Source organism: Cyanistes caeruleus, chromosome 15 (assembly GCF_971803275.1).
Source record: "Cyanistes caeruleus chromosome 15, bCyaCae1.hap1.1, whole genome shotgun sequence".
NCBI classification, from domain to species: domain Eukaryota; kingdom Metazoa; phylum Chordata; class Aves; order Passeriformes; family Paridae; genus Cyanistes; species Cyanistes caeruleus.
This window is the reverse complement of record NC_141715.1, coordinates 10,704,252-10,729,626: the sequence shown is the minus strand read 5'-3', so window position 1 is coordinate 10,729,626 and position 25,375 is coordinate 10,704,252. Positions and strand designations below refer to the sequence as shown.

The window sequence follows — 25,375 nt, the reverse complement described above, 5'->3', positions numbered from 1 at the left end:
CAGCTTTTCCTCATTTTGGCTTGCCTTAAGAAACAGAAGGCAATCATATTGGTGTTTTTCCTAGGTGATTATAATTGTTTTTAGATGCATATTACAATACTTTGTAAAGAAAGGTGCTGATGTTGGCATAAGCTGCTTTGAGCAGTAAAGCCAATGTGCCCTGGAGGAAGGGGCTGGGTTGAACACTGGTGCATCTGAGTTCATGTGGATAATGAATTTCAGCTCTGAATTACTGATGTTTCAAAGTCTTCAGCCAATGGTATAGGTTTTCTTTCCTTAGTATTTAATATTTTTTAAAAAGTTTTATAGCAGCTATTGTGTGTTGGGCTAATCTGCAAGACTTGAAATACTGTTACACGTGGATAGTTTTATGGCTGCTTTTCTTGGTTGGTATTGAGAGGGGCTCCTCCTTGGCAACATCTTGAAAATCTGTTTAAAATTAAGCCTGTCTTTTGGCTCTTAATAAGTAAGCAGCCTTAGAGATTTTTTTTTATATACTATTTTCCACTTACATATCATTAACCTTATCTACAGCCACCAGTACTGATAGCAACTTAATGTCTACTTTTGAAGCTCCACTGTTTGTGGAGGGGAAAGGGATGAAGCCATCTGCATCACCAGTTCAGTAATGCTTAGTGTGTCTGAAAGTAAGAAGATAGGGTGGAAAACAGTGGCCTTTGGAGGAGCCCCAAACAGGCCTGTTTCATCCAACAGTCCAGCCTCAAACTGCTGTTTGAGGATGAACCAAACTTCAGAACCTCAACTGTGTGTGCACTGAGAACTCATCAGTGGCCTGAGGTGATCTTGAATTAGAGATTTGCTTGTTGGATTTCACCATGATATTTAAATGTAGGTACATATGGAAGCGGCTGTTTCCAGAGTGATTTCCCAGGTGTCTTTAACAGCACAGGCAAGCACAGACAAGGAGACAGACTGTAACCCTTGTCATCAGCTCCTATGTTGTATTTCAGTAGCTCAGAAAAATGGTATCTCAATCAGATGTTGACAGTATCTGGTTATGATACTTTGTCTCACAAACTTTATTCCTTTGCAGTAAATTCTGTCTGTAAGTATGGAACCAAAACCAGAGAGCAGTACTCTGCCTTAATTACTTAGAAGAAACCATTGCTGTGTGCTCTGAAAAATTTTTCCCCTACCTTGTCTTTGGAAAAAAGTTACTTTACTTGGAGCAGTTACATAGCACCCCAGTTCCTCACCTCCCCAAGAGAAGCCCTGTAGCAAAGGAGGCTTTAACTGTCACCTTTAAGTGTGGAGTGGAAGAACACTGGGGTTTTTTTTCTGGAGTTCATGTGATCAAAAGAAGTGTTCACATATAAGTAACACTCCGGTCCAATTAACCACAATAAAGGGTATGACTTGTATTCTTTATGTTGTACAGGCTGGTCTTATGTTGGTTTCGCTTAATTAAATTTTTCTGCATATCTGTGCAAATTTGGAGCTGGATGAAGGACTTGCTTTTTTTGTCCCTGTTTTTACGTAGGTTGTCAGGCTGGTGGAGTACTCTTGTACTATGGTGAATAAAGGAGACTGTATCATGTCAGTTTGTTCAGAAGTTTAATCCTAAAGGCACTAGATGAGTCTTAGGTATTTGTTTCATCTTCTGACCTGAGAAAAGTCTTCCCTTTTGGCTGGGATCTGGCCTGTGTCCCCTTGTGACTGGATATGAAATTCAGAGTGAGTGAGGAACTGAGAACCATGGTAGATGTGCAACCAGCTTCCCTTTAACAGGTCTCCATTTTTGTATCTTGTTGATTATGAGGTTTTTAGAAAGCTTATTTAATAAAGAATTCAGTCTAACCTGTGGAGAAAAATTCCATCCTTGTGTACTTTGTCTAGAACCCTTTTTCTTTCTGCCAGTGTTCTCTGAGCCTGACAGCACCCTTTCCATAGGGAATAATGATTCATTGAGGTTTTATACTGTAAAGAAGTAAAAAAAACAAGAAACACCCTCTCCCTCCCGAAAAAGCCCACAAAAGAAAAAGCCAGAAATATAGGTGTGATTTATCCTACACTTTGTTGTCAGGCATTTCTGTTTGAATAAAAAAGACTGGCTTTACAAACATTTGTCTCTCTTATTGAGGCATGAGCTACTCATGCCCCTTCTGCCCCTCTTGCCTTCTTTGTTAGCAAGATTGCTTAGCTGGAGTGGGGTGAGCACACATACATGTGGCTGTGCACACACACTCCTGCCGGCCAAGACTGTGGATATTCAGCCTCCTGTAATTCATTATTTGTGCTGGTTTTCCCAGTAACAGCTGTGTAAAGAATGTGTACAAACAATCTGCAAACCCTGCAGCCAGGTGTCCTTGTTTGAGCAAGAGCTGCTTTCTCTTTTGACTGAGGTCTCTGTTTATTGACTCAAGTAAAATTGAGTAGGATGGTAAAGCTGTTGAAGATCTGCTGTAAAGACAAGCTGCTAGCTGCAGTAGGTGTGCTTCTTGGCAGATATCCTCAGCCATGAGAGAACATGATGAGGAGGTGCAGGAGAATGTAGAGTTGTGTTTTTTAACTGAAGTATTCACTTGTAATTGTTCTCCCAGACTTTATGTTGTGCATCCAAAAAACCACTCCATTAAATGATGGCAGACTATTCAGATGGACAGATGAGGCTTAATGTATTCAAATTAATGTACTTCCCGAGTGTGTTTGACTTGCTGGGCTTTCTGCTACATCACTTATTGTGGCTTGTGATATTGGCAGACCTCTCCATGGCACTATTCACTCAGCTTTACGCATTTCTCAGATTACCCATTTACTAGTTCTTAACTAACTTAAATAAGCAGTTTGGGAATATGTGGTTTGCAGAAGGGTGAGAAACAGAAGAAGGAAAGAAGACTTTTTATGATACTGCGAGACGTTTTCCTGCTTACTTGTGCTTGCATACTCTTGTGGTAAATGATTCCTTGTGTAGTCTTGTAAAGCAATCAAAAGAACAATTTAAAACTAATCATCTTGCCATGTGATAATACACAACAGAGGACAGAGCTATTTCTAATGTTTTTAGCGATGTAGGTATCACTGAAGGATGTGTTTGATGTTTGTGTCTGTGGCACTGGTGAGCCCAGCTGAGGGTGACAGCTTCAATTGTGCTGTGGGCTTGAAAATGGAGAAAGAAAGGGCAATATCCACTTTATCTTTCATGGATATTTCATCTTGTGGAGGCAAATGTGTGGAGCCCAAGGGAACAAGTTAGAGTTATTGCAGAATTATATCTTGATTCCTTCCTGTTTGTTGCATTGCTTGAAATTTCAAGACATTCCATATATTTTCCTTTCCTTTTCCCCTCTCCATTCCCCTTTCTCAGGTTGATTCAATTTTGCCCCCAACAGATGCATTTTTACTGTGTTTGGAGTTACTGGGTCACACATGGTAATTTTGAGCCACCAGTTTTCCCAGTTACATTGAGTAGGAAAAAGTAGTAAGTGCTTCTGTAGTTGAGGTGAAGAGTTGTCACCTCCCTTTTGACACTTCAAGGATGTGCCAAGAGCTCCATGTTTGAGCCTCAATGCTCCTACATGAGGTTGACCTTGGTGGCTGTTCCTGCTTGGTGGACAGGCAGCTCTGGAGTGAGCTGTGGACTGATCTAAGTGCAGTGCTCACAGGTCCCCTGGAGAAGGTGTTCTGGTCATCAGACCTCCCAGGAGGCTCTTCTGTATGCCCCTTGCATCCTTTGCTTCACTTGACCCCATCTGTTCAGACTGGCTTTCCTCCCATACCCCTTAGGCTGTGCTTTTGGAAGTGGAACAATCTGCTTTCAACATCCATCTCTGGGGCTGGGCTTCTAAACTGGCACAGCCTTTGAAATACAGAAATTATAAGGGCTGTGCCCAGAGGCCAATATGCTGAGATAATGCATCTTGAATAAGCAGAGCTAGAAATTTCTCTTTTAACTTTTCCAACCGTTGCTGCCACTTCCATGTTACAAAATGTTCTCTATTTGGCTTTCTTACTGTTTGTGTTTCTAGACAGTTTTTACATAACCGAGTTTCACAGAATGCTATAAATCCATTTAATTTAGACTTTTATTATTATTACTGGACTCTAATACAATTTTGTGGGTCTCATATTTTCCAGCTCCAGTTATGTCTGACATGGAAGGTGCTCAGCTGCTCTTGCAATAGAGTTTGTTCTCACTGTCTCAGCGGACAACATATTGTTTCCTTTACTTTTCTTATGTGGACTTTCCAGTGTCTTCCATGTAAATCTCAAAGAGTATGCAAGAAAGCATTTGAGACTGTCAAGTAATAGCTCCTAGTGTTGAAGAAGAGTTTTTTCAAGCTTTACTAATTAAAATTCAGAGAGTCTAAATAATTTTCATGAGGGTAAAATGACTGAAGGTAAAGATTAATGCTTTGGCTTGTTTATCACAAATAAGTTAATTATTCTTATTTCTCCTTTTCTTTTTAATTTTTTACAGGTTTGAGGTACCTGGAAGATGAAACCCTGGCTGCAGTTGATGTTCTTCCCTTGTGTTGTCCTAATCTGGCACACAGAAGCAGAGTTCTTTACCTCCATAGGTGTGGAAGGACTCAGTGCATGATGTTGTGATGCTGTTATTGTGATTGCTAGAACTATTAAAGTTATCATCTGAAGCATATGGCTTTCTTCATGGGGCCCTGACCAGCACTATCTCTGTCAGGAAAAGCTGCTCTTCTGCAGCATTGGTGCCATTTGTTTGCAGTTGGTTGACTTAGAACACTGACCAACATGATTCAAGTTTCTCTGGGGCCTCTGTCAGTAAAGTAAGATGGGGCCTGTGTTCCCTTAGGATTTGTGCATCTGTTGTCACCTTGAACAGAACACAGCACCTTATGCTAAAAATCTTAATCCTGAATTGGAGTTATGAAAATAATTTAAGTGGTAAATATGTGAAGCTGTTGGTTTTTTTTTTCACAGCACCTGAAATCTGTCTTCTCAAAAAGTTGGGAGTTAGGTGTCAGAAGGAAAAACCAGTAACTCCCTTACAATTGTGTGTTTTGCTAGGCCTGAGTAAATCCTAAAGAATTTGCATTTTAACAAATCTGTATAATAACCTGATTTTTATGACAATTTAGTTCCTGAGTTCTAAGAGGATACAGCCATGTATGATTTTGGTAGAGCTTCAAATAAGCACAGAGTTTTTGGCTATTAATTGGTCTCATGTTTTCCTGTCAAGCAGTTTGGGGACTTCCCCTTCATAAGGGTATTAGAGGCTGATTAACTACCACTGGCTGTTCTCCAGAATGTCCTTTGAGTCAGTGGAGCTGTTTCTGAATGTCAAAGCGCAGAGGTCCTTGTGTGTTGTTCTGCACCACTGTGTGGAACTGCTCAGCTGGAGTCCTACTTCCAACCTCCTCACATGCCCTGTGGCTGGCTGAACAATATTTAACTACATGTGTATTATTTGCTTCTGATTCTTCTAAGTAGCATTTTATACAAAGCTTCCATGAAGAATCACTTTGTTTACACTTACCTATTTCTGAACCTTTCCTAACTCTGAAAATAGCACATCCTGCTGCCTTCTATCTGCTTAATCATGCCTCATTCATAGTAACTTTGGAATGCTGGAGCTGTGGTTGCATTAATGAATCTCATCATGCTCTTTCAGTTTGGGCTTTGAAAGGCCAAGTTTGTCATAGCAATTAGGACTGACACGTTGGCAATTTCCTCTAATACTAATCAGGAGAGTGTGAGAGTGTCTCTGGACATTAGTCTGAAATTCCTCTTGGTGTAATGTTAGGTTGTTTCCACAGTTATCATGTTTTAAAGCTGTAACTTTAAATGATGCCAGTGATTATGCTAATAATTTGTTAGTTTGATCTAATCTGTATCCATATGTAAAACAGATGCTTTGGCAACCATTTGGATTTTTTGCCGCTTTATCTCCATAGCTGTATGAGTGTCAAACACTTTTAATTGTCTTGCATTCACTTGTAACACTGAAAGTAATTCAGAGGCAGAGGAAGGATCAGAGCAAAGCTAAGGTGAACTGTTGAAGTTGGGCTTTAAAAGCCTCTTGAAGCATTTGAATGCCAGACCTATGGGTCTAACAGCTTTTGTGGTTTACAGGCACTGAAGTGTGCACCCTTAATTTGTCTGTTTGTGATGGTTTTAATAGCCTTGGGGCATTTAAGGTTTGTCTTCTCTGCACTTGGGAATGTTACTTTTTTAGGTCTGATGAATATTTGCTCCTATTCTTTTTAGGTCAAATGACAGACCTGATTTATGCAGAGAGGGACTTGGTACAGTCTTTACAGGAATATATCCGAGCAGAAGAGAAAAAGCTGTCTCAGATTAAAAGGTAGGGGAGATTGTGTAATGAAGGGTGACAAAATGGCTCATTTGTGTTCAATCGCACCCCACCTTTCTCACCACTCTCTGATGCTAAAAATTGTTGGTATTTCCTCAGTAGATAATCACAGGGAGAGGATAGGTACTAACTTGTTTTAATTTATTACCATTAACCTACAAGGGTCCCTGCTTCACATATCACTTAGAATTTGCTTCTTTAGAAATGGTTCTCTGGTGGACTCTCCCCACTTTGCCCTGTCCTTGTACCATCACAGGACTCCTGTAGAGAGGCCACATCAGAGTCACATCAGGAGTCTTGCCATGAGAGCTGAATGCTTCTGTGTACCAGTGCTCTGTGCTGCCTGTTGTTTCATGTAAGCAGGGCTGATGACAAGAGCCAAGTATACCAGTGGCATTTACCAAATCTCTGGGTTCCTTCCTGTGTTGACTTTGCCCTCAGGGACAGTTCTTCTCCCTTGTTCTCTTCAGATGCCAACCTGGCTGCAGCACATCTGATGGTTCATTCTTGTCTAGCCAAAGCAATATTTACTAGGGTGTGACAGGAAGATAGTCTAAATGAAGTCCAGGTTCAGAAGAGCCAGGTGCCTCTAGAGGGAGTCATGCTTTCCAAAGAACTTCTGAACTTGCAGCTGTCTGTGTTAACCTGACCTTCCTTTGGGAGTGTAGGATGATATTAGAGCTATGGGCAAGTGAAATGGTACAAATTCTGGTCACATGTATACAAAAGGGTCTTTTCTTGAAAAGCTGCCCTTTGGAGGCAAAATTATATCCTCTTCAAGTATTGGTAAAAAGAATATTTGTTCAGTCTGATAATAAACTGATACTTTTAAGGCTCACTACAACTGAGATGCATGCCTACTGAAGTTAGGCTTAAAATACTAAGCAGGGAAATATTTTCCCTTTGAAAGAGACTATTGGAATTGAAAAACCTCCACTTTACCCTTGTGAATTTGAAAGGTTGAAAGCCAGTTGTGACAGTAAAAGCAGCAATAATTTGATCTAGATGTGCAATTTGAATGATTTAAGAAGGAAGATATACGTTCATAAATTGTTCTCAAGCTGAGGTGCACACTTCTTGTTTCAGCTGGGCTGAAAAAATGGATATACTGACCAGCAAATCAGCCTCTGATCCAGAGGGGTATCTGGCACACCCTGTCAATGCATATAAGCTTGTGAAGCGTTTGAATACTGACTGGCTGGAATTGGAAAACCTGGTTCTTCAGGATACAGCAAATGGTAAGGAGTTACAGGGAACTGCTGTTGGGAGGCAGCCTTGTGTTCTGGAAAACCACAAGCTTGCCTGTGGTTTAAATATTATTGCCAAGTTTGTTTAAAATGCAGCTCAGGGATTTGCCTTGTGTGTACTGATTACCCAAGTGAGTGAAACTTGCAAAATTTGCAACTGAAACACATCTCATTCAAGACTCAGACTTTATTTGGGGGAAAAAGGGAGAATGGGATATGCTTAAAGCTGTGGTGGTAACTGTTGAGTTTTATGTTCTCTTGTATATAAACTGCTTCATTTGCTTCCCAGTCTGTTGCTTCTCTTGTGATTGTTTTTTTAACCATGTTGATCAGAGACAAAATTAAGAATCAAAATGAGTCCCATATTGAACTGGTGGAAAAATTTGTATCAGCCCCAGCATTAGAGTTGGCAGATGCTGTAGTCTGTCAAAACCTATCCTTCTAAATCAAAGGTTTCCATTACTAATCCTCCTTGGGTTTGCATCATTCTATCAAGTGTTTGCCTGAATTTGCTTGCATACCTTTTTTAAATGGAGGTTTATTTTTACTGGACTTTTGGAAAGTGAGGGAGAGGTGGTTATGTTTTTCAGGCAGAACACCACATGGTTACTGTGTGGTTCCTTCCCTTTGTACTGTGCATATGCTAAAGTTGAGGTACTTGAAAGATTTTCCAAGCAAGGCTTTTACTGCCTTTTGGAATGGTTATCCTAAATGGAAATAAAATATTGAAACCTATTGGATACATCTGTCACTAATTCTTTTTCTAAAGGCTTTTTTCCAGTTTGTCTTGCTGTATGACTGAAAATGGTTGGGCTGTTTGCCTTCAATTGATGGCTTCCTCTTCTGCCCAACCAACTTGCTGTGTAACTCTGATATGTCTACCTAGTGCATTTAATTTTATTTCTGAATATCACTTGGTTTTACTTGTCAGGCTTAACTCTCTCAGTGAGTAAGGTCCTATGCTAGTGAGGAGATCCTGGATCAGGATCTTTGGAATTGAGATTTGAAAAGCTCTTAAGGCTTTAGAGGTTGGAATAGAGAGTTGAAGATCATTGACCAGTACTACAACCTAAAATCAGTTGTCTCTGTGGGTATTTCTGGAGATCTGATGAAAGCTATTAAGTTTTCATGTCAGAAAGAGACGTTACAGGAAAATGAAGATCATTAGATTCACGTTGTACAATAGGTTCACATTGTGTGGCACAAGAAAATGGAGGAGTTTAGCTATTTATCCTTTATTTTTTACTCATGAGCCATATGTCTTGAGAAGGGACAGAAAACAATGTGTTTAACTTTTGGGCCTAATAAGAGACTTTAAATCTGGATTATTTGAAACTCAATATTCAAGCTAGAGCAGATGTTTCCTCTTCTGTGTCAATCTTGTACTGATGTTTATCCAAGCTTTGGAAGTGACATCTTTCCTTTTTACTGTGAAGGCTTTATTGCAAATCTTACAATCCAGCGTCAGTTTTTTCCAACTGAAGAAGATGAGACTGGAGCAGCAAAGGCTCTGATGCGCCTGCAGGACACCTACAAACTGGATTCTGAGACCCTCTCTCGAGGGAACTTGCCAGGTAAGTGCACCAAGGTCTCCTTGGCTTTAACAGGAAGGGAGTGGTAACATCCTCAAAATCTTGCCAAAAATCCTTTATGAATTGAGGATTAACTGGTTTTGCCACAGAGATGTTTCAGGAAATTTCTAGAGATACTGGGATGTCTGATTATTAGCTGAGTCCTGCTGAATGTTTGTTGCCCATGAGACTTCTACTGAAACAGGTTATGGTGGCTACCAACAGGGTGTTTACAAACTGGATAGGCTTTGTTGGTGTGTGGGTAGATGAGCTGACACAATGTTTTTAGTTATTATAAGTATTAATGGCCATTAATAACTTCTTAATTTTTAAGTCTTACCTGTGCATCTTCTGAGCTGGATCAACTGGAATTCAGTGCAGTCACACTCCACTGGACACCCAATTTGTTTAAATAAATAGCAGCTTACTTATACCCAAATACAGGCTTACAATAAAGAGAAACAAGCTGGCTGTGCATGTCGTCAGGCTTCTCTGATCATCTAACAGTGTTAATCTGTAGATTAGGTGAAATCTATTAAGATGTTAGTCTGCTCTTCCTTCATCTACAACAGAAAACACAATAACTTACCACTGTAACTTCTGTTAAACTTCTGTTTCCAAAGGAATTAATTAGAATAAAATTAAGACAGAGTTTCCTCTTTAATTCTGACTGTGATCACTTTAGTACTGAATTTAAAATATTGTCAAAGCATTGTTAGAAACATTTTTGGATTATAAAAGTATGTATTTACAGATACTTCTCAATGTGTCCCATGTATTTAAAGCAAAGGTGCTTCTGTGTGTGCTTGCTGAAAGCTATCTTTTTGTTTTTAGGAACAAAATATAGATCCTCCCTGACAGTTGGTGACTGCTATGGCATGGGGAAGACAGCCTACAATGATGGGGACTATTACCACACTGTGCTCTGGATGGAGCAGGCCTTAAAACAGCATGATGAAGGGGAGGATACAACAGTCAGCAAAGTAGAGATCTTAGATTATTTCAGCTATGCTGTTTTCCAGTTTGGGGATTTGCACAGAGCCATGGAGCTCACCAGACGGCTGATATCCCTTGGTAAGAACAAAGACCACGTTATTTTAGCTGGGGAGTGTTGCCAGCAGCTGAGCTGAGAGCAGTCTTGGCCCATCCACATTGGTGAGCTGACTGGAAAGGATATGCTGACAGAAGACTTATTATAAGTGTGGGTCCTGGGTAAGCTACCTTGGTCTCTACTCATGAGCTCTGGTGACCTGCTCATGTTGGGTGGAACTGGTCAGAAAAGTTGGGAGAAAAGGAGAAATGTAAGGAACAAAAAATGTAAAGAACAAAAAATTATGTTCTTTTTCTTGGGGTACAAGTTTTCTGATGAGTTCTTCCAGAAATTTTTCCAGATTCTTTTGTATCCTGTGTGTACCCCTCCTTTGCAAAGATAGAAACTTCCCAGTGTTGTTTTCCAGTGCAGACTGAAGCCAATGCCTTTGTTTCCCTGATAATGCTTTAGAAAGGGAAGAATTGTTGCTGTCTTGATGCAGGGACTTGTTTGTACTAACAGTTCCTGAGTTTGCAAAAATCACTGTTTCTGTCTGTTTTTCTCTCAATGAAGACAGCACTCATGAGAGAGCAGGCAGTAATCTGCGGTACTTTGAGAAGCTGCTGGAGAAGGAAAGAGAGGAGAAGGAGAAAGAAAAGTCCACAAACAAGACTGTGACGACTACAGAAGCCATGGTGCAAAGTGGAACCTATGAGAGGCCTCTTGATTACTTGCCAGAGCGTGATATCTACGAGGCCCTTTGCAGAGGTGAAGGGGTGAAAATGGTATGAGACATGAACTTCCTGACTATGCTGCCTTTGCCTAAGGGTGGTCAAGCTTGGTGGGACATGTTCTGTTTTTTCTTCTGTAAAGCTCTTTTTTTTAAAAAAAAAATGAAGTTTGGTTCTGTCCAGGCTGAGATTTGTACCTTTTATCTTGGCTTCTGAATCTTCAGCTGTTAAACACAAACTACTCTTAGCTGTACCTCTTAAGGGTTGTTGAAAATTGATTCTCCTCAGTCTGTCTACTCAGCTTTTTCAAAATCAGCTGTACAGATATGAAAGGAGGTTTTTTCCCCTGAGAGCTGATTATGCTTTACCACACTCAGGGAATCACATTATCCCTTCTCTTTTGCGTCTTAGACATGTTCTTCTGGAGTGACTATTTGACCAAGTGATTTCCAGTACCTCTCAACAAACATGGCTTCAATTGTTAGTCCAGGGAAAACAACCAATTTATTTCATCTGTATAGTCTTAATTATAAGAACCAGGCTTTTTTTTTACAGCTCCCTGTTTGTGTAAATCTTAATCTGTAAACTCTGATGATTTAATTCCCTGAAATATTAGTGTTTCAGAGGCTGCTCAGTGGTATTTGGAACAGGATATCTTATTTCTAATTGCAGTAAATTGCAGAATCACTCTTGTTTACCTCTTGTATCCTCTGGTCACCTGGTGGCTTTTTTACAGTATGTGTGGAGTAAAGCTCATCTTCTTGTCTTGCCTGTTTGAAGTTCAAGAAAAGTGTTTGAGCAAACAGTGCTTTGTTTGAAATTTTGTTTCAGACACCTCGAAGACAAAAAAGGCTGTTTTGTAGGTACCATGATGGAAACAGAAACCCTCATCTACTCATAGCTCCCTTTAAAGAAGAAGATGAGTGGGACAGTCCTCATATTGTGCGATACTATAATGTCCTTTCTGATGAAGAAATTGAGAAAATTAAACAACTAGCTAAGCCAAAGGTAAGTTTCCCTTTTCCTATCTCACTAATGACTGCTATTTCCATGCTTCAGTCTCTGTTAGCAAGGACTAGGCAAAGGATTAGAAAGATCTAGTTTCATACTACAGATGATACACTGCAGCTGTGAACCTAAAGGGAACAATTTTGAAACTGGATGTTGGTGTAGGACCATAAAGCCCAGGCTCCCAGAGGTGTTTATACCTTGTTGCAATTAATTATGCGAAGTTCTTAGTAAATGGCTTAGAAAGCTTTATAAAATTAGAGACTAGACTTGAAAATGTAAATGGCTGAATTAAAGTAATAATAGGTGTTCAATATGCCTTAAGTGTGCCTTTTGAACTGGAGCCAAACTTAAATGAAATTTAAAAAGCCCAAATCTCAACAGAAGTAGAAAGGAAAAAAGGTAAATTGTGCTAGAATAACACCTAGAGGTTTGGGTTTGTTTGGTTTGTTTGTGTATTCTGGAATCCACTGCTGTGCTAAGCCATAGGTGTTCTCTGTTGCTCATGGTGTGAGTTCTGGTGATTCTGCACACAATAACAGAAGCAGCTACCTCATGCAAAGCTAGTAATTTTCCGTTTTTTCTGGAGGTGGAATTTCCTGCCTGTCACCTTTCTGTCAAAAAGTAGTTTGGCAGTGTGATAGTAGCAGATGCTCCCTTAGTTTTTCTGTCAGATCTGAGCAGAATGTAAAACTGAACATATCTTTGCTTTTAGAGAAGTGGTTCATTTGAGCACTCTTCAGGTTATTGCTATGAAATATGGTACTAAAATTCCAGTGAAGATTTACTCTTTTATTTCTAAATGTAAGTATAAATAGTTAGAGTGAGAAACTGATGCTTCCCAAGATCATTAATCTTGGGATGTTTGTAAAGCTGGTCTTCTATGACTACAAGCCAGCTATGGAAGCATTGGCTGAACACTCCTGTCTCAATGAGGATTCTCACCTCTTTTTAAATGGAGAACTTTTCCTATTACATCATACTAGAAAACTTCAAGAGCTTCAGATAAAATGGAAATATTCACATAAAGCTTATCACTTAATCTATTTTATCAAATAAAGCACTTTTTAAAGACACCTTTTTTTGGGGTTTTCCTTTTTATTCAAGGTTTTATGGAAAGTCTTAATTCTTGGTCTCTGAATTTTGCATATATTACTAATGTTAGAGGAGTTTTTCATGTAATCTGTGTAGTGTAGAACTGCAGTCAGTCCTTAGAAGAGTAGGTAAATATTATAGCCTTAAGATTCAGATGAAAACTGTCAATTTAAATAAAGCAGCCATTTTCTTGTAATTTGCTTTTTCTAAACCTATATATAGCTCAGCTGTAGGAATAACTTTAAATTCTGCAATACTACTGAAAGAATGGAAAATTAAGTCCTGTGATGAGATGGTCCTTAATAAATACAGCTTAATTTTAGCTTGGAAATTTTAGTTAATAATCATGGAAGCTTTCAGACAGAACTGTGAAGTTTTATTTTAGGCTCAGAAAGATGACCATTTTGTTTATGCTAAAATGCATTTGCACAAAATTTTTACTTTTGAGTCCAAGCACTTCAGCATTTTCTGCAGTTCACACTTGCCAATACTTCTTGTAGAGAAAGAACATATGTATGTGATTGGGAGTAGCTGCAGTTGAGTTTTGTTTTATTCTTGTTTTGCAAAATGCAATCACTGTTGTTCCACTTCCAAAAAGTAGATCTAGCTTTCCAGGCAACCCATCAGAACTGTCATGGGAGGGTCAAGAAAATTCTTAGCTCTATTGATTTGGATAGCATTGAGGCAGGTCCGCTATCATAGTATGAGAGCCATATTCCCAAAATTCCTAATGTTACCTGCAAGCCAGGAATGTCTGAACAAGCAAGAATATGGCATGAAGTGGGGAGCCATAAATACCTGAGCTCATGCTGCAGGGTTTCAGTAGTGAAGATTTCAGAAGAAAATAATAATTAAGAGCTTGCTAAACTAAATAGACTCTGAAACAGTCAGTGAAGCTTTTGACCAATGAAGGGTGTTGTAATGATTTTTGGAAGCAAATGCCTCTTACAAGGCTGATTTCTCCACCCTGAGAGAAGAAGCCTCACATTTATCAGTTGCTTATACCAACTGAGATGTAGCTTGTGTGTCTTAAATGAAGAAATCTGCTTATCGGACCAGATAGGGAATAATATCAAAGCAGTCAGACTTACTTGAGTTCTGATTTATTTAGATCCTGTGCTAGCTGCAGAAATCAAGCAAGCATATACAAGCTTGAAAATGGCAGCAGAATGAAGAGTCTGGGAAGTGAAATATATATCCCCAAAGCTATGCTTCGCTGTACCACTGAAGAACAACATTCAGTCTGCCTTGCTCTTCTGTTACAATTTATACAGACAAAATTTGGAACAAAATAACAGTGAGTCAGAATTACAGCAGCAGCTGTGCCAAGAACTCTTGTATAGGGACAAGACAGCTGACATGGAGTGTAAAGCTGGCTGGAGATTTATTTGAGGAAAAAGTGAGGGAAATAATGACCGCATTCTCTGAAGAAGATGCAAATAAAAGGGCTTTCTGTGACCTATAATTAGGTGGAAGAAAAGAGGTATGATTTAGACTGTGGATGGTTGGCAGGAGTTAAATTTAAATGTGGTCTAAGCTTACAGTCAAAGAAAGGAGTGTCCCAGTTCTTGTTCTCAGCTGCAAGAATGAAAACCAAAGTGAGCTGGTGTATTGTTAGCAGTCATCTGTCACTCTGACACCACAGCAAACTTTTATCAGTCCTGCCAAGTTACATTTTTTTTTTCCTACAGATATGCTGATATGACCTAAATGTGATGATATTCACTGTTTAAAATATGTAGGCATGCTGTGCTTTTGAAGAGTTATCTTCATCGTGTAATGCCATCTCAAACTGACTCAGAGCTAGATGTTCCAAGCATTTTTCAGCTGGAAAATTTGAGCATGGGAATGTTGAGAGTTGTCCTTGGGAGTTTTCTACCACTGGGGGTTTGCTTGTCCTATAATTTGTAAATCGTTCTGTGAAAGTTTTCAGTTGTTATTTTACATCTGAGATTGAGGTTGGGTTTTTAGTACACATGAGGATCAGGCTGATTAAATTCATGGACTATCTAATGATTTTCTCTTCGCCAGGAACTTGGACTTCATATGTTAACTTTTATTGTTGTTCCTTCTCGCTAATATTGACTCCAGCTGTTTAAAAAAAGTGCCTTCAAAACCTGTTCAGCAAGCAACTCATGGATTTAATCAATATCATGGCTTGTGCAGTCCATCAGACTCTTTTTCCAGGATCAAATGCAGGTGATGGATTATACGTGTGTTTCTGCATGTGTTGTTTTAGCATGAAATCAGATCATATTCTAGGTTGAAGCTGTTCCATCCAGTGAGATATTGAAGTTGGACAAATCAGGTGTTGCTTTTGGTAAGATGTGAGAAATTTTCTATCCTGTAGCTGATGTGTTTCTTCCCCCTTGGGATTTTTTTGGCACAGCTGGCACGAGCCACAGTACGTGATCCCAACACTGGTGTCCTTACAGTGGCTAGCTACAGGGTATCCAAGAGGTAAGCAGAGAGAAGGGTTGAGCTTTAAGGTTTTTGTGCTTAGCAGCTGTTGTTTGCTACCTACTATATTTGAAAACTTGAACTGCTTTGCATGTAACCAAAGCTTTCCCAACAAATGCATGGAAAATAGCTTTTAGCCATCTGACAAAGGGTAGAGGAATCCTTCTGCCTTGGGAAATGTGATGCGGTGATTGGTATTGTAAAGTAATGTGTTGTTCTCCTTCCCTTAGTTCATGGTTGGAAGAAAATGATGATCCTGTTGTGGCCAAGGTTAATCAGCGAATGCAGCAGATCACAGGGTTAACAGTGAAAACAGCAGAGCTCTTGCAGGTTGGTGTGCTGGCTCAAGGGTGGAGATATCAGAACAATGTAAGATAACTTCCTGCAGGAATCCGAGATTTACCAGTTTGTTCTGAGGGAAATGCCTGCTGCTTATTTTTCAAGTCTGCAAAAGCTTATTCTCTGTCCTAGTTCAGTGTTTCTAAGACCCAAATATTTTCTGTAGCCCTGCTATAGTCTCATGTGAATTCTGATCTCTGGGTGTGTGTTGGGGAGAAGAGTTCCAGTAGTACAACACTGCCAGGATAGCTGTATGTTTGCCCATTTGCTGTTTCTCTTCCTCCATGCTCCTTGAATTCCTCTTTCAGAGCCTGATTGAAATAATCTTGATTACAGGCTATCCATAGAAACTGGGTAATTGTGTAGTGATCTGGGACACATTAAATACAGCCTCAGAGTAACTAAAACATGTTATGTGATCATAAAGTGAGTGAAGAGGTGCTTTTATTTTCTGTGATTCTGGAGAGGCATTTATATGTGACAGATCATACATGATCCACAGAGTCCAGTTCTGTTTCCTAGGCTGGACTCAGCAGAGAGTTGCACATTCATCTGCCTTTCCTTCAGAGGAAGGAAGCGAGGCTGTGGTGAAGCTATTGCTGCTGAATGTTAAACAGGCTGTTGTAGTGATAAGTACAAACCATCAAACTACAAAAGGGAAAAAGCACTCAAGTTGTTTCTCACCTGTGTAACTCAGTTCTGGCAATACAAAAATAAATTAAGTGTACGATAATAATCTTGCCACAAAGTGCTGTTTCACAGAGCATGCTTTGAATTTCTGAAAGCAAGTGCTGTTCTGCAGCAGTCACTTGCACTTCAATAGATACTTAATGTGCTTCCTTCTTCCATGCTGTAGGTTGCCAACTATGGAATGGGAGGGCAGTATGAGCCACACTTTGATTTTTCTAGGGTAAGATCACACTTGCAGTTATTTCTTAGTGGGATGGGGAGGAGGGAACAGTTTGGTTTGACAGAACTTGTGAAAATGTTTCTTGTTGGAGCATGTAATATGTAGCCCTGTTGCATGGATGGATTATGAATTCTGAAAAGCCTTTGTACTGCCTTCTCTGATGCTGAAAGTTCAAGAGAATAATGAACAAATCTCCCTGCTTGCCTTTGGGACCTTGATTCTTTACACAGTACAGGGACAATAAAAGAGTCATGCAGTACTTGAATGTGCTCTTTGCATTGTTGGTTTTTTTTTTTGTAAACTGAGGTCTGCAAGCTCTGGGTTATGAGTCTGCCTTGTTCCACTAGGCTTCTGAATTTGGTGATGTTGTCCAAATCCTGCTTTGCTGGGTGCTTTAAAGCATTTTGCAGGAGCTGAGTGAGGAGAAGATAGCCTTCTACCTTCCTCCTGAAAAGTAAACATGGAAATCCTCACAGGTTGTACAGCCCTTCTGGCAGACCCCCCCGAGAGTGGCTACAGCACTGGGGTCTGAGAAGAGTTCCCTGGGTTGGTGTTCAGGGCAGTGCTCCAACACAGGTGGATGTATAGATGGTAGCACTGAGTCTTCATCAGGCACTAGGGGGCTCTGCCTGGCAAAAAACAGCCCTGGTTTGCTGTGGGAGAAGAGCAGATTCTTAATAATGACCCTAAACAAGTTCATGGATGTGCTAAGCATACTGAAGAAATATGGTGACTGGTAACTTCAAATATAAATTCCATGTGATGCCTTGGTTTCTGTGGTATTTCAGTGGAATCTGGCATAATTCAAATTGTCCCAGTGGTTTTACCTGGTAAGAGGGATTGCTGCAGCCAGAGTACACAACCCAATAATTGAGTGCAGAATTGAAGTCATCCAACCTAGCACTGTTTAAAAAATAAAGAAATTCCAAGCTTCAACACTATGGAAGCTTGTATTTGCTAGCTGTGGCCCATTCTGAGAATTTTCCTCTTAATTTCAAGTCTGCTTAGTTTCCTGAATTAAGCAAATGCTCTTAAATTCTCTTCAAAGCCTTTGAACTCAAGGACCTCTGGCATCAAATTGGCCACTGTGGACTTTACTTTTGGATTAGGAGCTGGAGCAGAGCCCCATTTGGAACATAACCTTGGCTGCAGTTGTCAGTTGAGGCAAGGCAGTTGCAGAGGTTGCCACAGTTTCAGTCTGGTCCTGCAGGCTCTCTGTGCATCACAGACTTTGTGTTGAGTGCTGCTGCTGCTGTGTAGAGGTGCTGCTGTGTCTCTGCAGCTTCTGATCAGCTTTTTGTTCCCTTGCAGTTCTCAAATAGAGGCACTTCAGTAGCTGCCTATTACAACTTGGAGGTTTTATTGCTTGTTCAAGGTAGATTTTTGCTGTTGAAGTTCAGAAGTTCATGGTTGGACCTGGGTTTCACAGCAGTGGCAGTAACCAGGAAATTCCCTCTATCTCAGTATTCTTATGTTGGCTTTTTTGGATTGGATTTGCATATGCAAGTCTTGGGGTTTTTATGAGCACATTTCAGGAAAGACCACTTGTTCATTAAAACATGCTCTAAGCATATTGAACTATGAAATCTTAGACGTGGTCACTGTGATTTTCCTTGTTGTTAGTGTTTTTCAGTACTGATTTATTGTTTTCTTTATATGTTGAACATTCTTGCTTTTGTGTGTAAAAATGCACCTTGATGTCTCCTGACTGGAATGACCTCCTGACTATCAGCAATGTAAATAAAAATTTCTAATTTCATTTTTTTGAAGGCAAGAAAGACACTGGTGTTCGAGATGTTCTTTGTGCTTCTGCCCTGACACCAGTGTGATCTCAGCTTCAAAAAATGAAACTCACTGTTTTTTACAGACTAAAGATAATTTGATCTTTTTGATGTGGCCTTTAGTCCTAGATAGGCAACCACCTGAAACTACTTGATAGTTTTATCTGCTGTCAAAATATGCATTTGCTCTTCTCATGACTGTATTTCTTTGAGTTGCTACAAGAATCTGTTAGCTAAAGCCCACTGAAAATTAGGTTTTTTGTATTCGTGTCAGTTGTTGACTTTGGATCAGTGCCCAGAACAACAATGGCTTGTTGTTGACCTTACTTGGATAACATCTGTGCCACAGGCCCTGAAAGCATTGCTCCTATTCTCCCTTCAGAATTGTTCAGTGCAACTTCACCTCATTGCATCCAAGTGCTCTGTGCATGCAGCTGTGCACCCTGGCTACAACCTGTGATTGCTTTAATGTTCCCCTGTGTCAGTTGTCCCCTTTCTGTCCCAAGGCTTTAAATTAGGCTTGAGGGTCTCTGCAGAGCTGCACGTAGGTAGCTCTGGTGAGAGCCTGTTTGGAACCCGGGTTAAAGTTGTTGTCTGTTGCAGCGACCCTTTGACAGCACACTCAAATTGGAAGGAAATAGGCTAGCGACGTTTCTTAACTATGTAAGTACCTCTGTCTGTCTACTGTCTGGGAACTTGAAATTTTCAGTTATTCTCATTTAATTTTATAGAAAGATGAGCCAAATGCTTTCAAGCGGTTAGGGACTGGAAATCGTGTGGCCACTTTTTTAAACTATGTAAGTATGATGATCCTTTATGCATTGAGTGTAACTTTGGCAACATCTTTTTACAGCTTGTGTATTTGGTTATTTGTAGAGATTTCCTGACATCTGGCAGTAGGGATTTCATTATTCTTTCAAGCATCAGGTGTTGTTCTATCTCAATTGATAGAATTTTGGTGGTATTTAACCTCAAAACAGAAAATTTGAATACAAGACCCATCTTCTCCTTTTGGCCACTCTGCTGTGGAATCTTTTACTTAATTGGATTCCACAGGGGGGAGAGGAAACTTTGGCTTATTTCTCAGAGGGAAATAACTTGGGGTACTCATGTGGTATGCTTTTGGAGAACTTGACTATCAGCCACTTAATGTGAGACAGACATATTTTTCCACCACTGTTTTACAGCACACAATGTTGTGGTCTGTCATCCTCTTCCTCAGCTCAAAGCCAGAGTTGCTCAGTTGCTTAGCACAGCTGCTGCTTCAACAAATGGAAGGAGGCAGAGCTGATAAACGTGGTGCAACCAAGTTACAAGTGCAGATCTGAAAGATATGTTAGGTGCATGCATTATACAGACCACAGACAATATACACTGGAATCCTAAACATACCTGCCACTGGGAATAATGGCCTTGTTGTCACAGTAGTCTTGTGACACTATTTAATCTATCAGCCTATACCCACTATATCTTTAGGAACATCTCATCTTCTATTTTTAAGATTTGAGTGCTTAAATATTTTAATAGCTTAAATATTTTGTCACAGAATTTTAAATTTGATGGCTGACATCGTATTTTGAGAGTGAAATGCAGCTCAAAACAGTACCAGAAACACTTACTTGATACAGAGAGGAGGGCTACAATCTTCAAAACAAGAGTTGGAGTAAGATTGGTAGCTGTAAAATATTTTTCTGCAAGGGGATTTTAATTTTAAATCAAGTCAATCTTTATTTTGTTTACTTCTCAGAATTTTGGATGAGCTTTTATTTAGAAGGAGCAATACACATCTCTGCCAGTTGTAAATGGTGAAAGGCAATTTGCCCTTGTTTGTTTGATGTAGAACACATAACACATCATACATTTACCAGCACCCTTACTAAAAACAATAGTTGTGTGGCTAAGATGTGTACTAACTTGCAAGGCTGCATGCACACACTTTCTAGGTGGAAGGGGCAAAAGCCTGTGCACCTGTGGTATCTGATGCCCTTTTATTGTATGAAGCAGGAGGACACCAGAGTGGTAATAAAATCTGCTTTAGACAGAAATCCAAGTTACAATAGGGATTGTGGGGACTTGGGGAGTGTATTAATAATAGTTTTAAAATTTGTGGGAGCTAGATCTGACTAACTTGTTTCTTTTAATTAGAATCTGACCCAAAGCTTACTGAATTCAGTGAGCTTACTGAATTCTATTTTTGATGGGAGCGTTTCCAGGAACGTCGGTGGGTTTTGAGTCAAGTCTAGAATTTACAATAAATCTGTTACTGATGCATACAGTAGGGCTAAATTAATTCCAGTGTAGTAGGGCAAAGAATAAAGATACATGATTTTGCTTGGAGACACATAACTGTAGCTGTTGAAGCTTCAGCTGCCTAATGCATTTGCAATTGTGTAAGACCGCTGGTGAAAAGCATAGAAACACTGCAGAAAGAGAGGCTTTCTAATAGTTTGTGTAGTTTTTGAAGTGATTGACCAAGATGCATAAACTAAATTATGAAAATGAGTTCCAAAGGCATGGTTTCAATTTTGAGGAAATACCTGGTTTAACAGACACTTGTTTTCCTAATTGGATGATAAAGTGGAGTGAAATGCTTGAAACCAGCTTACTCTGAAGTTCTGTCTTGTTCTAGAGTATTAACTTATTAACATTGCAAGTACACAACTTCTGGTGGCTGTTTGAAGTAGAGGAGGATACATTATCTAGGGAATATATCTCTAGATATACATAATCTGGACAAAAGCCTTCAGCTGAGGTAAAATCCTTCAACAGCAGGTACTGGTTCTTCTACAGTTTGAGCTGAAGTGCACCCTCCTTATCAAAGCCACTTGTAGAGGTGCAAGTGGAAATCTTAGATCTTGGGACACTTTAGCTTGTGGGACTGTATGAAAAGCCTTGTAAATGTACAGTTTGTGGACTTTGTTTTCTCAGATGAGTGATGTAGAAGCTGGAGGAGCTACAGTTTTCCCAGATTTTGGGGCAGCAATATGGCCAAAGAAGGTAAAGTCTTGTGGTGTATGTGTTTGGGTATATTCCTTCTCTCTCCACTTACTGTCAGTCCCTCAGCACAGTCCATGTAAAAGTCAGTTGATGTGACAAGTGCACTTCATTGCAGCTGTAGATATTGATATTGCAGACTACAGGGCATCTCCCTTTGTTGGTAATGGATGAAGTGAACTATTTCTCTGAACAGCTGTTTTTAACAAAGTAAACTTGTGCTCAGTAGAATTCCTCTGTGCTCTGAACATGGCTGAGCTAGAACAGGACTAAGTTTTTCACGTGCTCTCAATAGTGACCTGTTCAAGTGCTTTCAGCTGCCTGCAGCTGAATCCGTAGGCATCCTCCCCCTTACTTTAACCTGCTTATGTTGCCTAGGTTCTGACTAATCCAGCTCTGATCTCACTTTTCAGGGAACAGCAGTGTTTTGGTACAATCTCTTCAGAAGTGGTGAGGGAGATTATAGAACAAGACATGCAGCTTGTCCAGTACTAGTAGGGTGTAAATGGGGTAAGTAATACTTCTTTAGAAACAAAACCTGAAGGCAGGCTCATGTATGTAAAGCTGGGGATATATTGACCTCTTACAAAAGCATATAATAACCTGGGTGTTGCTATTTCTACTACTGGAGTCATTTGGCCATAATGAAATTTCCTGCTGTTGATTTCATGAAGTATTAAGCAGCTGCATTGTACAGCTATAGCTTTTTAAGTGAGTTTTTGTGTCAATGGCACCACAAAGTTTAAGACTGTCACTGGGTTTGTGTAATGTATCAGCATCAGAATGACTTGAATTATCATTTGGCTAGAATCAGGTTTATTCCTACCAAGATCTGTCCATAGTTCTAGCTGCAAAAGGATGAGAGCTCCTTGTAAGGTAAATGGTAGTGTCTGGACATTAGGAATTTTGGCTTCTGGCTGAACATTTCTCTCAAGCTTTGTATCATCTATTCCCATGCCTATATCCCCTAGCCTCCAAGGTATTCCCCTGGAGTGCCAGAGCATGCTGACTGTCTGTGACACAAGCCCCAGAATACACTGTTCTGTTAGTGTTGGCTCCAGAATTGTGCATTGGGGAAGATCCCCTTTTCCACAGCCTTTTGCATCTTTCTATGTATCTTCCCTTGGGTGAGTAGAGAAGTATAAGCATGGATCCCCAAACTGAGAGATTTTATCTCAAGTATCCATCTAGGTTGTGATGATACCCACACTGGGTATGTAGTGATAACTAATTCCAGTTCCCTATTTCCACAGTTTCAAACAAATGGTTTCATGAAAGAGGAAATGAATTCTTAAGACCTTGTGGGAGAACAGAGGTTGACTGAATTCCAGCCTTCTGCAGACCTTCGTTTCTGTCTCCTTTTCTACTGTTGTTTGTTCCAGTTCATTTCTAAGAAATGATCCATCTTTTTCTCCAAGAATCCTGGCACTTTACAACAAAAAAACAATAAAATGTTACACCTGTGAAAGAAAGTAAATGACATTGTACACATCCTTGTGTTTCAGTTATTTCCACGTTTTCCCTGCCTTCCTCCCTACAGCCTCCCTCCCTACAGTAGCAGTGGTACAATTAGTGCTGTGAGCAATTCTGTTGTTTGGGTGCTTGGTCCTGTGCCTTTTGAATCTCAGACGATTTAGATGTTATATATTTCTTTGAACCAAAGTTGTTTTTTAAAAAAAAATGTGTACATGTTGATTTTACTGTATTTCTATGGATCACAAGTTCTAAAGCAAAAATAAATCTTTTTTCCATAAAGTGATTCTCTGTTTGGAGTCCTTGATTGGTGCATCAATGTTTGGTCTTAGGGAACAGTGGGCCTTTACTTTTTCTGCTGAAGGTCTGTTGCCTTGTTGCCCTTTTCCTGTAGGAAGTACATCCTGGTTTTGTGTAACGTGCAGTCAGAGGCTGGAGACAGATTCGTGACCCGAGTCATGGAGATCATGTGACAAACAGCCTGTTTTATTGTTTGGAAATCTCTTATATGGGGGGTTCAAGTTTTCTGCAACTGGACAATTGCTTGGTTGAGGTCTCAGCACCACCCAGCTCCCTGACCAGTGATATGCCTGCATTTAAGGTTCAGTGGCATTGGCTGTGGTCCCCTGTATAGGTTTGAATCCAAGCTATCCTTGCCTTGTCCAGGGACTTCTGTTTGCTGGAATGAAGCAGGCTAGCCAAATTTGATATATGTTATGACCGGATTTATCTTATTCAGCTACAGAACAGCTGTGATGTGACAGTTCTGGACAGTGTTCTAAAACTCCAGTACACAACATTCTTCTAATGAAACTGAAAAGGTGTAATTTGTGTATTGAAACTATAATGTGTCCTGGGAGCAGAGAAGCTGTGCATTTTGTGCCAGTCACAATTGTGGTCTGTGTTTTACACTTAGGAGAAGCCTTTTCCTGTGGTATTAACTCTCCTTTTGCAGGGTGCTATCTGTTTTTGACACAAGCAGTTACTAAAACCTGAAGCCTTTCAAGAATAGTGATAGTCTTGACAATCCCTAATTCTAAAAGTATACATATGCTGATGAAACTGTTTTTCCCACAGGAGTATCTGAACTCAGCACTTGTAGAAATCAGTAGGATGTTTTGCAAGCAAATCTTAATCTACTTTTGTAGACTGGAGGAGGGTTTTGTCATGCCATTCAGACAGGTTGGGAATAATCCTTCCCTGTATTCTGCTTTGCCCTTTCGCTCTGTTAACATGTGAGTATTGGCCCCAAGCCACCACATGGAGGATTGAAACTAAGTCCCATTTCTGAATTATTTACAAGACCGAATTGCTGAAAAGAAAAAAAAGCAAAAGTTATGGAGAAACAGGAAAATGTTTCAGAAATGTAGGAACTTGGTGTTAGTACTGGACTGTTGTACCAGTATTTGGCTGTGCAGGTGAATGGATTTGGAGCCACACCCTGGCTGTGTGTGGTTTGGGCCTGACTTCATGGGACTGTGGATGACTGCAGGTGAACTGAAAGCCAGAACTGGTAATGGTTGAACAACCATAAGGAAGTGCTCAAAGACATGCTTAGGCTTAATGTACCAATGCATGGAACTGGCTTGAGAAAGTGAAAGAAATTTCAATTGCAGTGAAACATCCACTTGCAGTCAGGGTTGTCATATGACCGAGGCTGGTTTGCTTTGTGCTTCTGCATTTTCCTCTGTGTTGTGCAAAGACCGAGTTGAGATAAGGCTTAAAACAGGTGTTGGGCAGGGTTAGAAGCAATTCCCCTGCTGTTATCTTAGGAGAGACTCATGGAACAGGAGAGTTTTACATGTTAGATACAATTAATGTCATTGACTTATTCTATCAGTATTAAAGCAGTGTAGCTCAGCAATGCATCTTCATGGGCTCTTGTATTTTATATGTGAAGAACTGGTGAATTTGAGGGTTATTGCTTCATTTAGATGCAGCATGCACCTGTACTCGCTAAAGCTTTAATTTTTCTGTTAAACATGCAAAACTGATTGAAGAAAGAGGCCTTGCATTGTCCAGACAGAGACTTGCTGAGCTCAAATTGTTAATAATAATGAAATGAGAATCTGGACTTGTTACTAAGTTTTGTGTGAACACTTAGAGCAGGTAGCTATAGAAACTGCAATATTATTTTCCTAAAAGCTTTGAAGACCCAGCACAGCAGAGCTCAATAGCTGCTCTCTAATCTCCCAGAGCTCTTCTTTGCTTGCCATGAATTTTGTGGTTGTTGGCTGGCTCTTCAGAATATCGTTGTTGACCTCCAGCTTTCTTAGTAAAATATCTCAGCATAACATAAACTTGGGAAATAAGGAGTTTTGCTTTATAACAAAGTATTCAACATATGACAGTCTTGCAGATGTGAAGAAGTGATGATGAGCCAAAGCCACAGTTTCTGGTTGGAACACTGGGTTTCAGGGGAAGGT

At 39.9% G+C, this 25,375-nt stretch overlaps 1 protein-coding gene across 9 annotated transcripts in view; it reads left to right on the top strand.

Moving 5' to 3' along the window:
* Positions 1-23,235, top strand: part of P4HA2 (prolyl 4-hydroxylase subunit alpha 2) — a 54,745-nt gene extending 31,510 nt beyond the window's left edge. For 3 of the 9 annotated variants that reach the window (XM_086851959.1, XM_086851958.1, XM_023936138.2), the window contains exons 3-16: positions 4,439-4,538; positions 6,205-6,301; positions 7,397-7,548; positions 8,994-9,131; positions 9,963-10,202; positions 10,732-10,943; positions 11,721-11,897; positions 15,382-15,452; positions 15,683-15,782; positions 16,648-16,701; positions 19,214-19,279; positions 21,411-21,479; positions 21,890-21,986; positions 22,730-23,235. In XM_086851959.1, coding sequence (XP_086708085.1) covers positions 4,457-4,538; positions 6,205-6,301; positions 7,397-7,548; positions 8,994-9,131; positions 9,963-10,202; positions 10,732-10,943; positions 11,721-11,897; positions 15,382-15,452; positions 15,683-15,782; positions 16,648-16,701; positions 19,214-19,279; positions 21,411-21,479; positions 21,890-21,986; positions 22,730-22,800 — 1,626 coding nt within the window. In that variant the 5' untranslated portion in view covers positions 4,439-4,456 and the 3' untranslated portion in view covers positions 22,801-23,235. Of the gene's footprint in view, positions 1-4,438; positions 4,539-6,204; positions 6,302-7,396; positions 7,549-8,993; positions 9,132-9,962; positions 10,203-10,731; positions 10,944-11,720; positions 11,898-15,381; positions 15,453-15,682; positions 15,783-16,647; positions 16,702-19,085; positions 19,146-19,213; positions 19,280-21,410; positions 21,480-21,889; positions 21,987-22,729 lie in introns of all 9 variants that reach the window. The other 6 variants (XM_086851961.1, XM_086851960.1, XM_023936139.2 and 3 more) reach the window with 2 other exon arrangements.
* Positions 23,236-25,375: the final 2,140 nt, after the last annotated feature.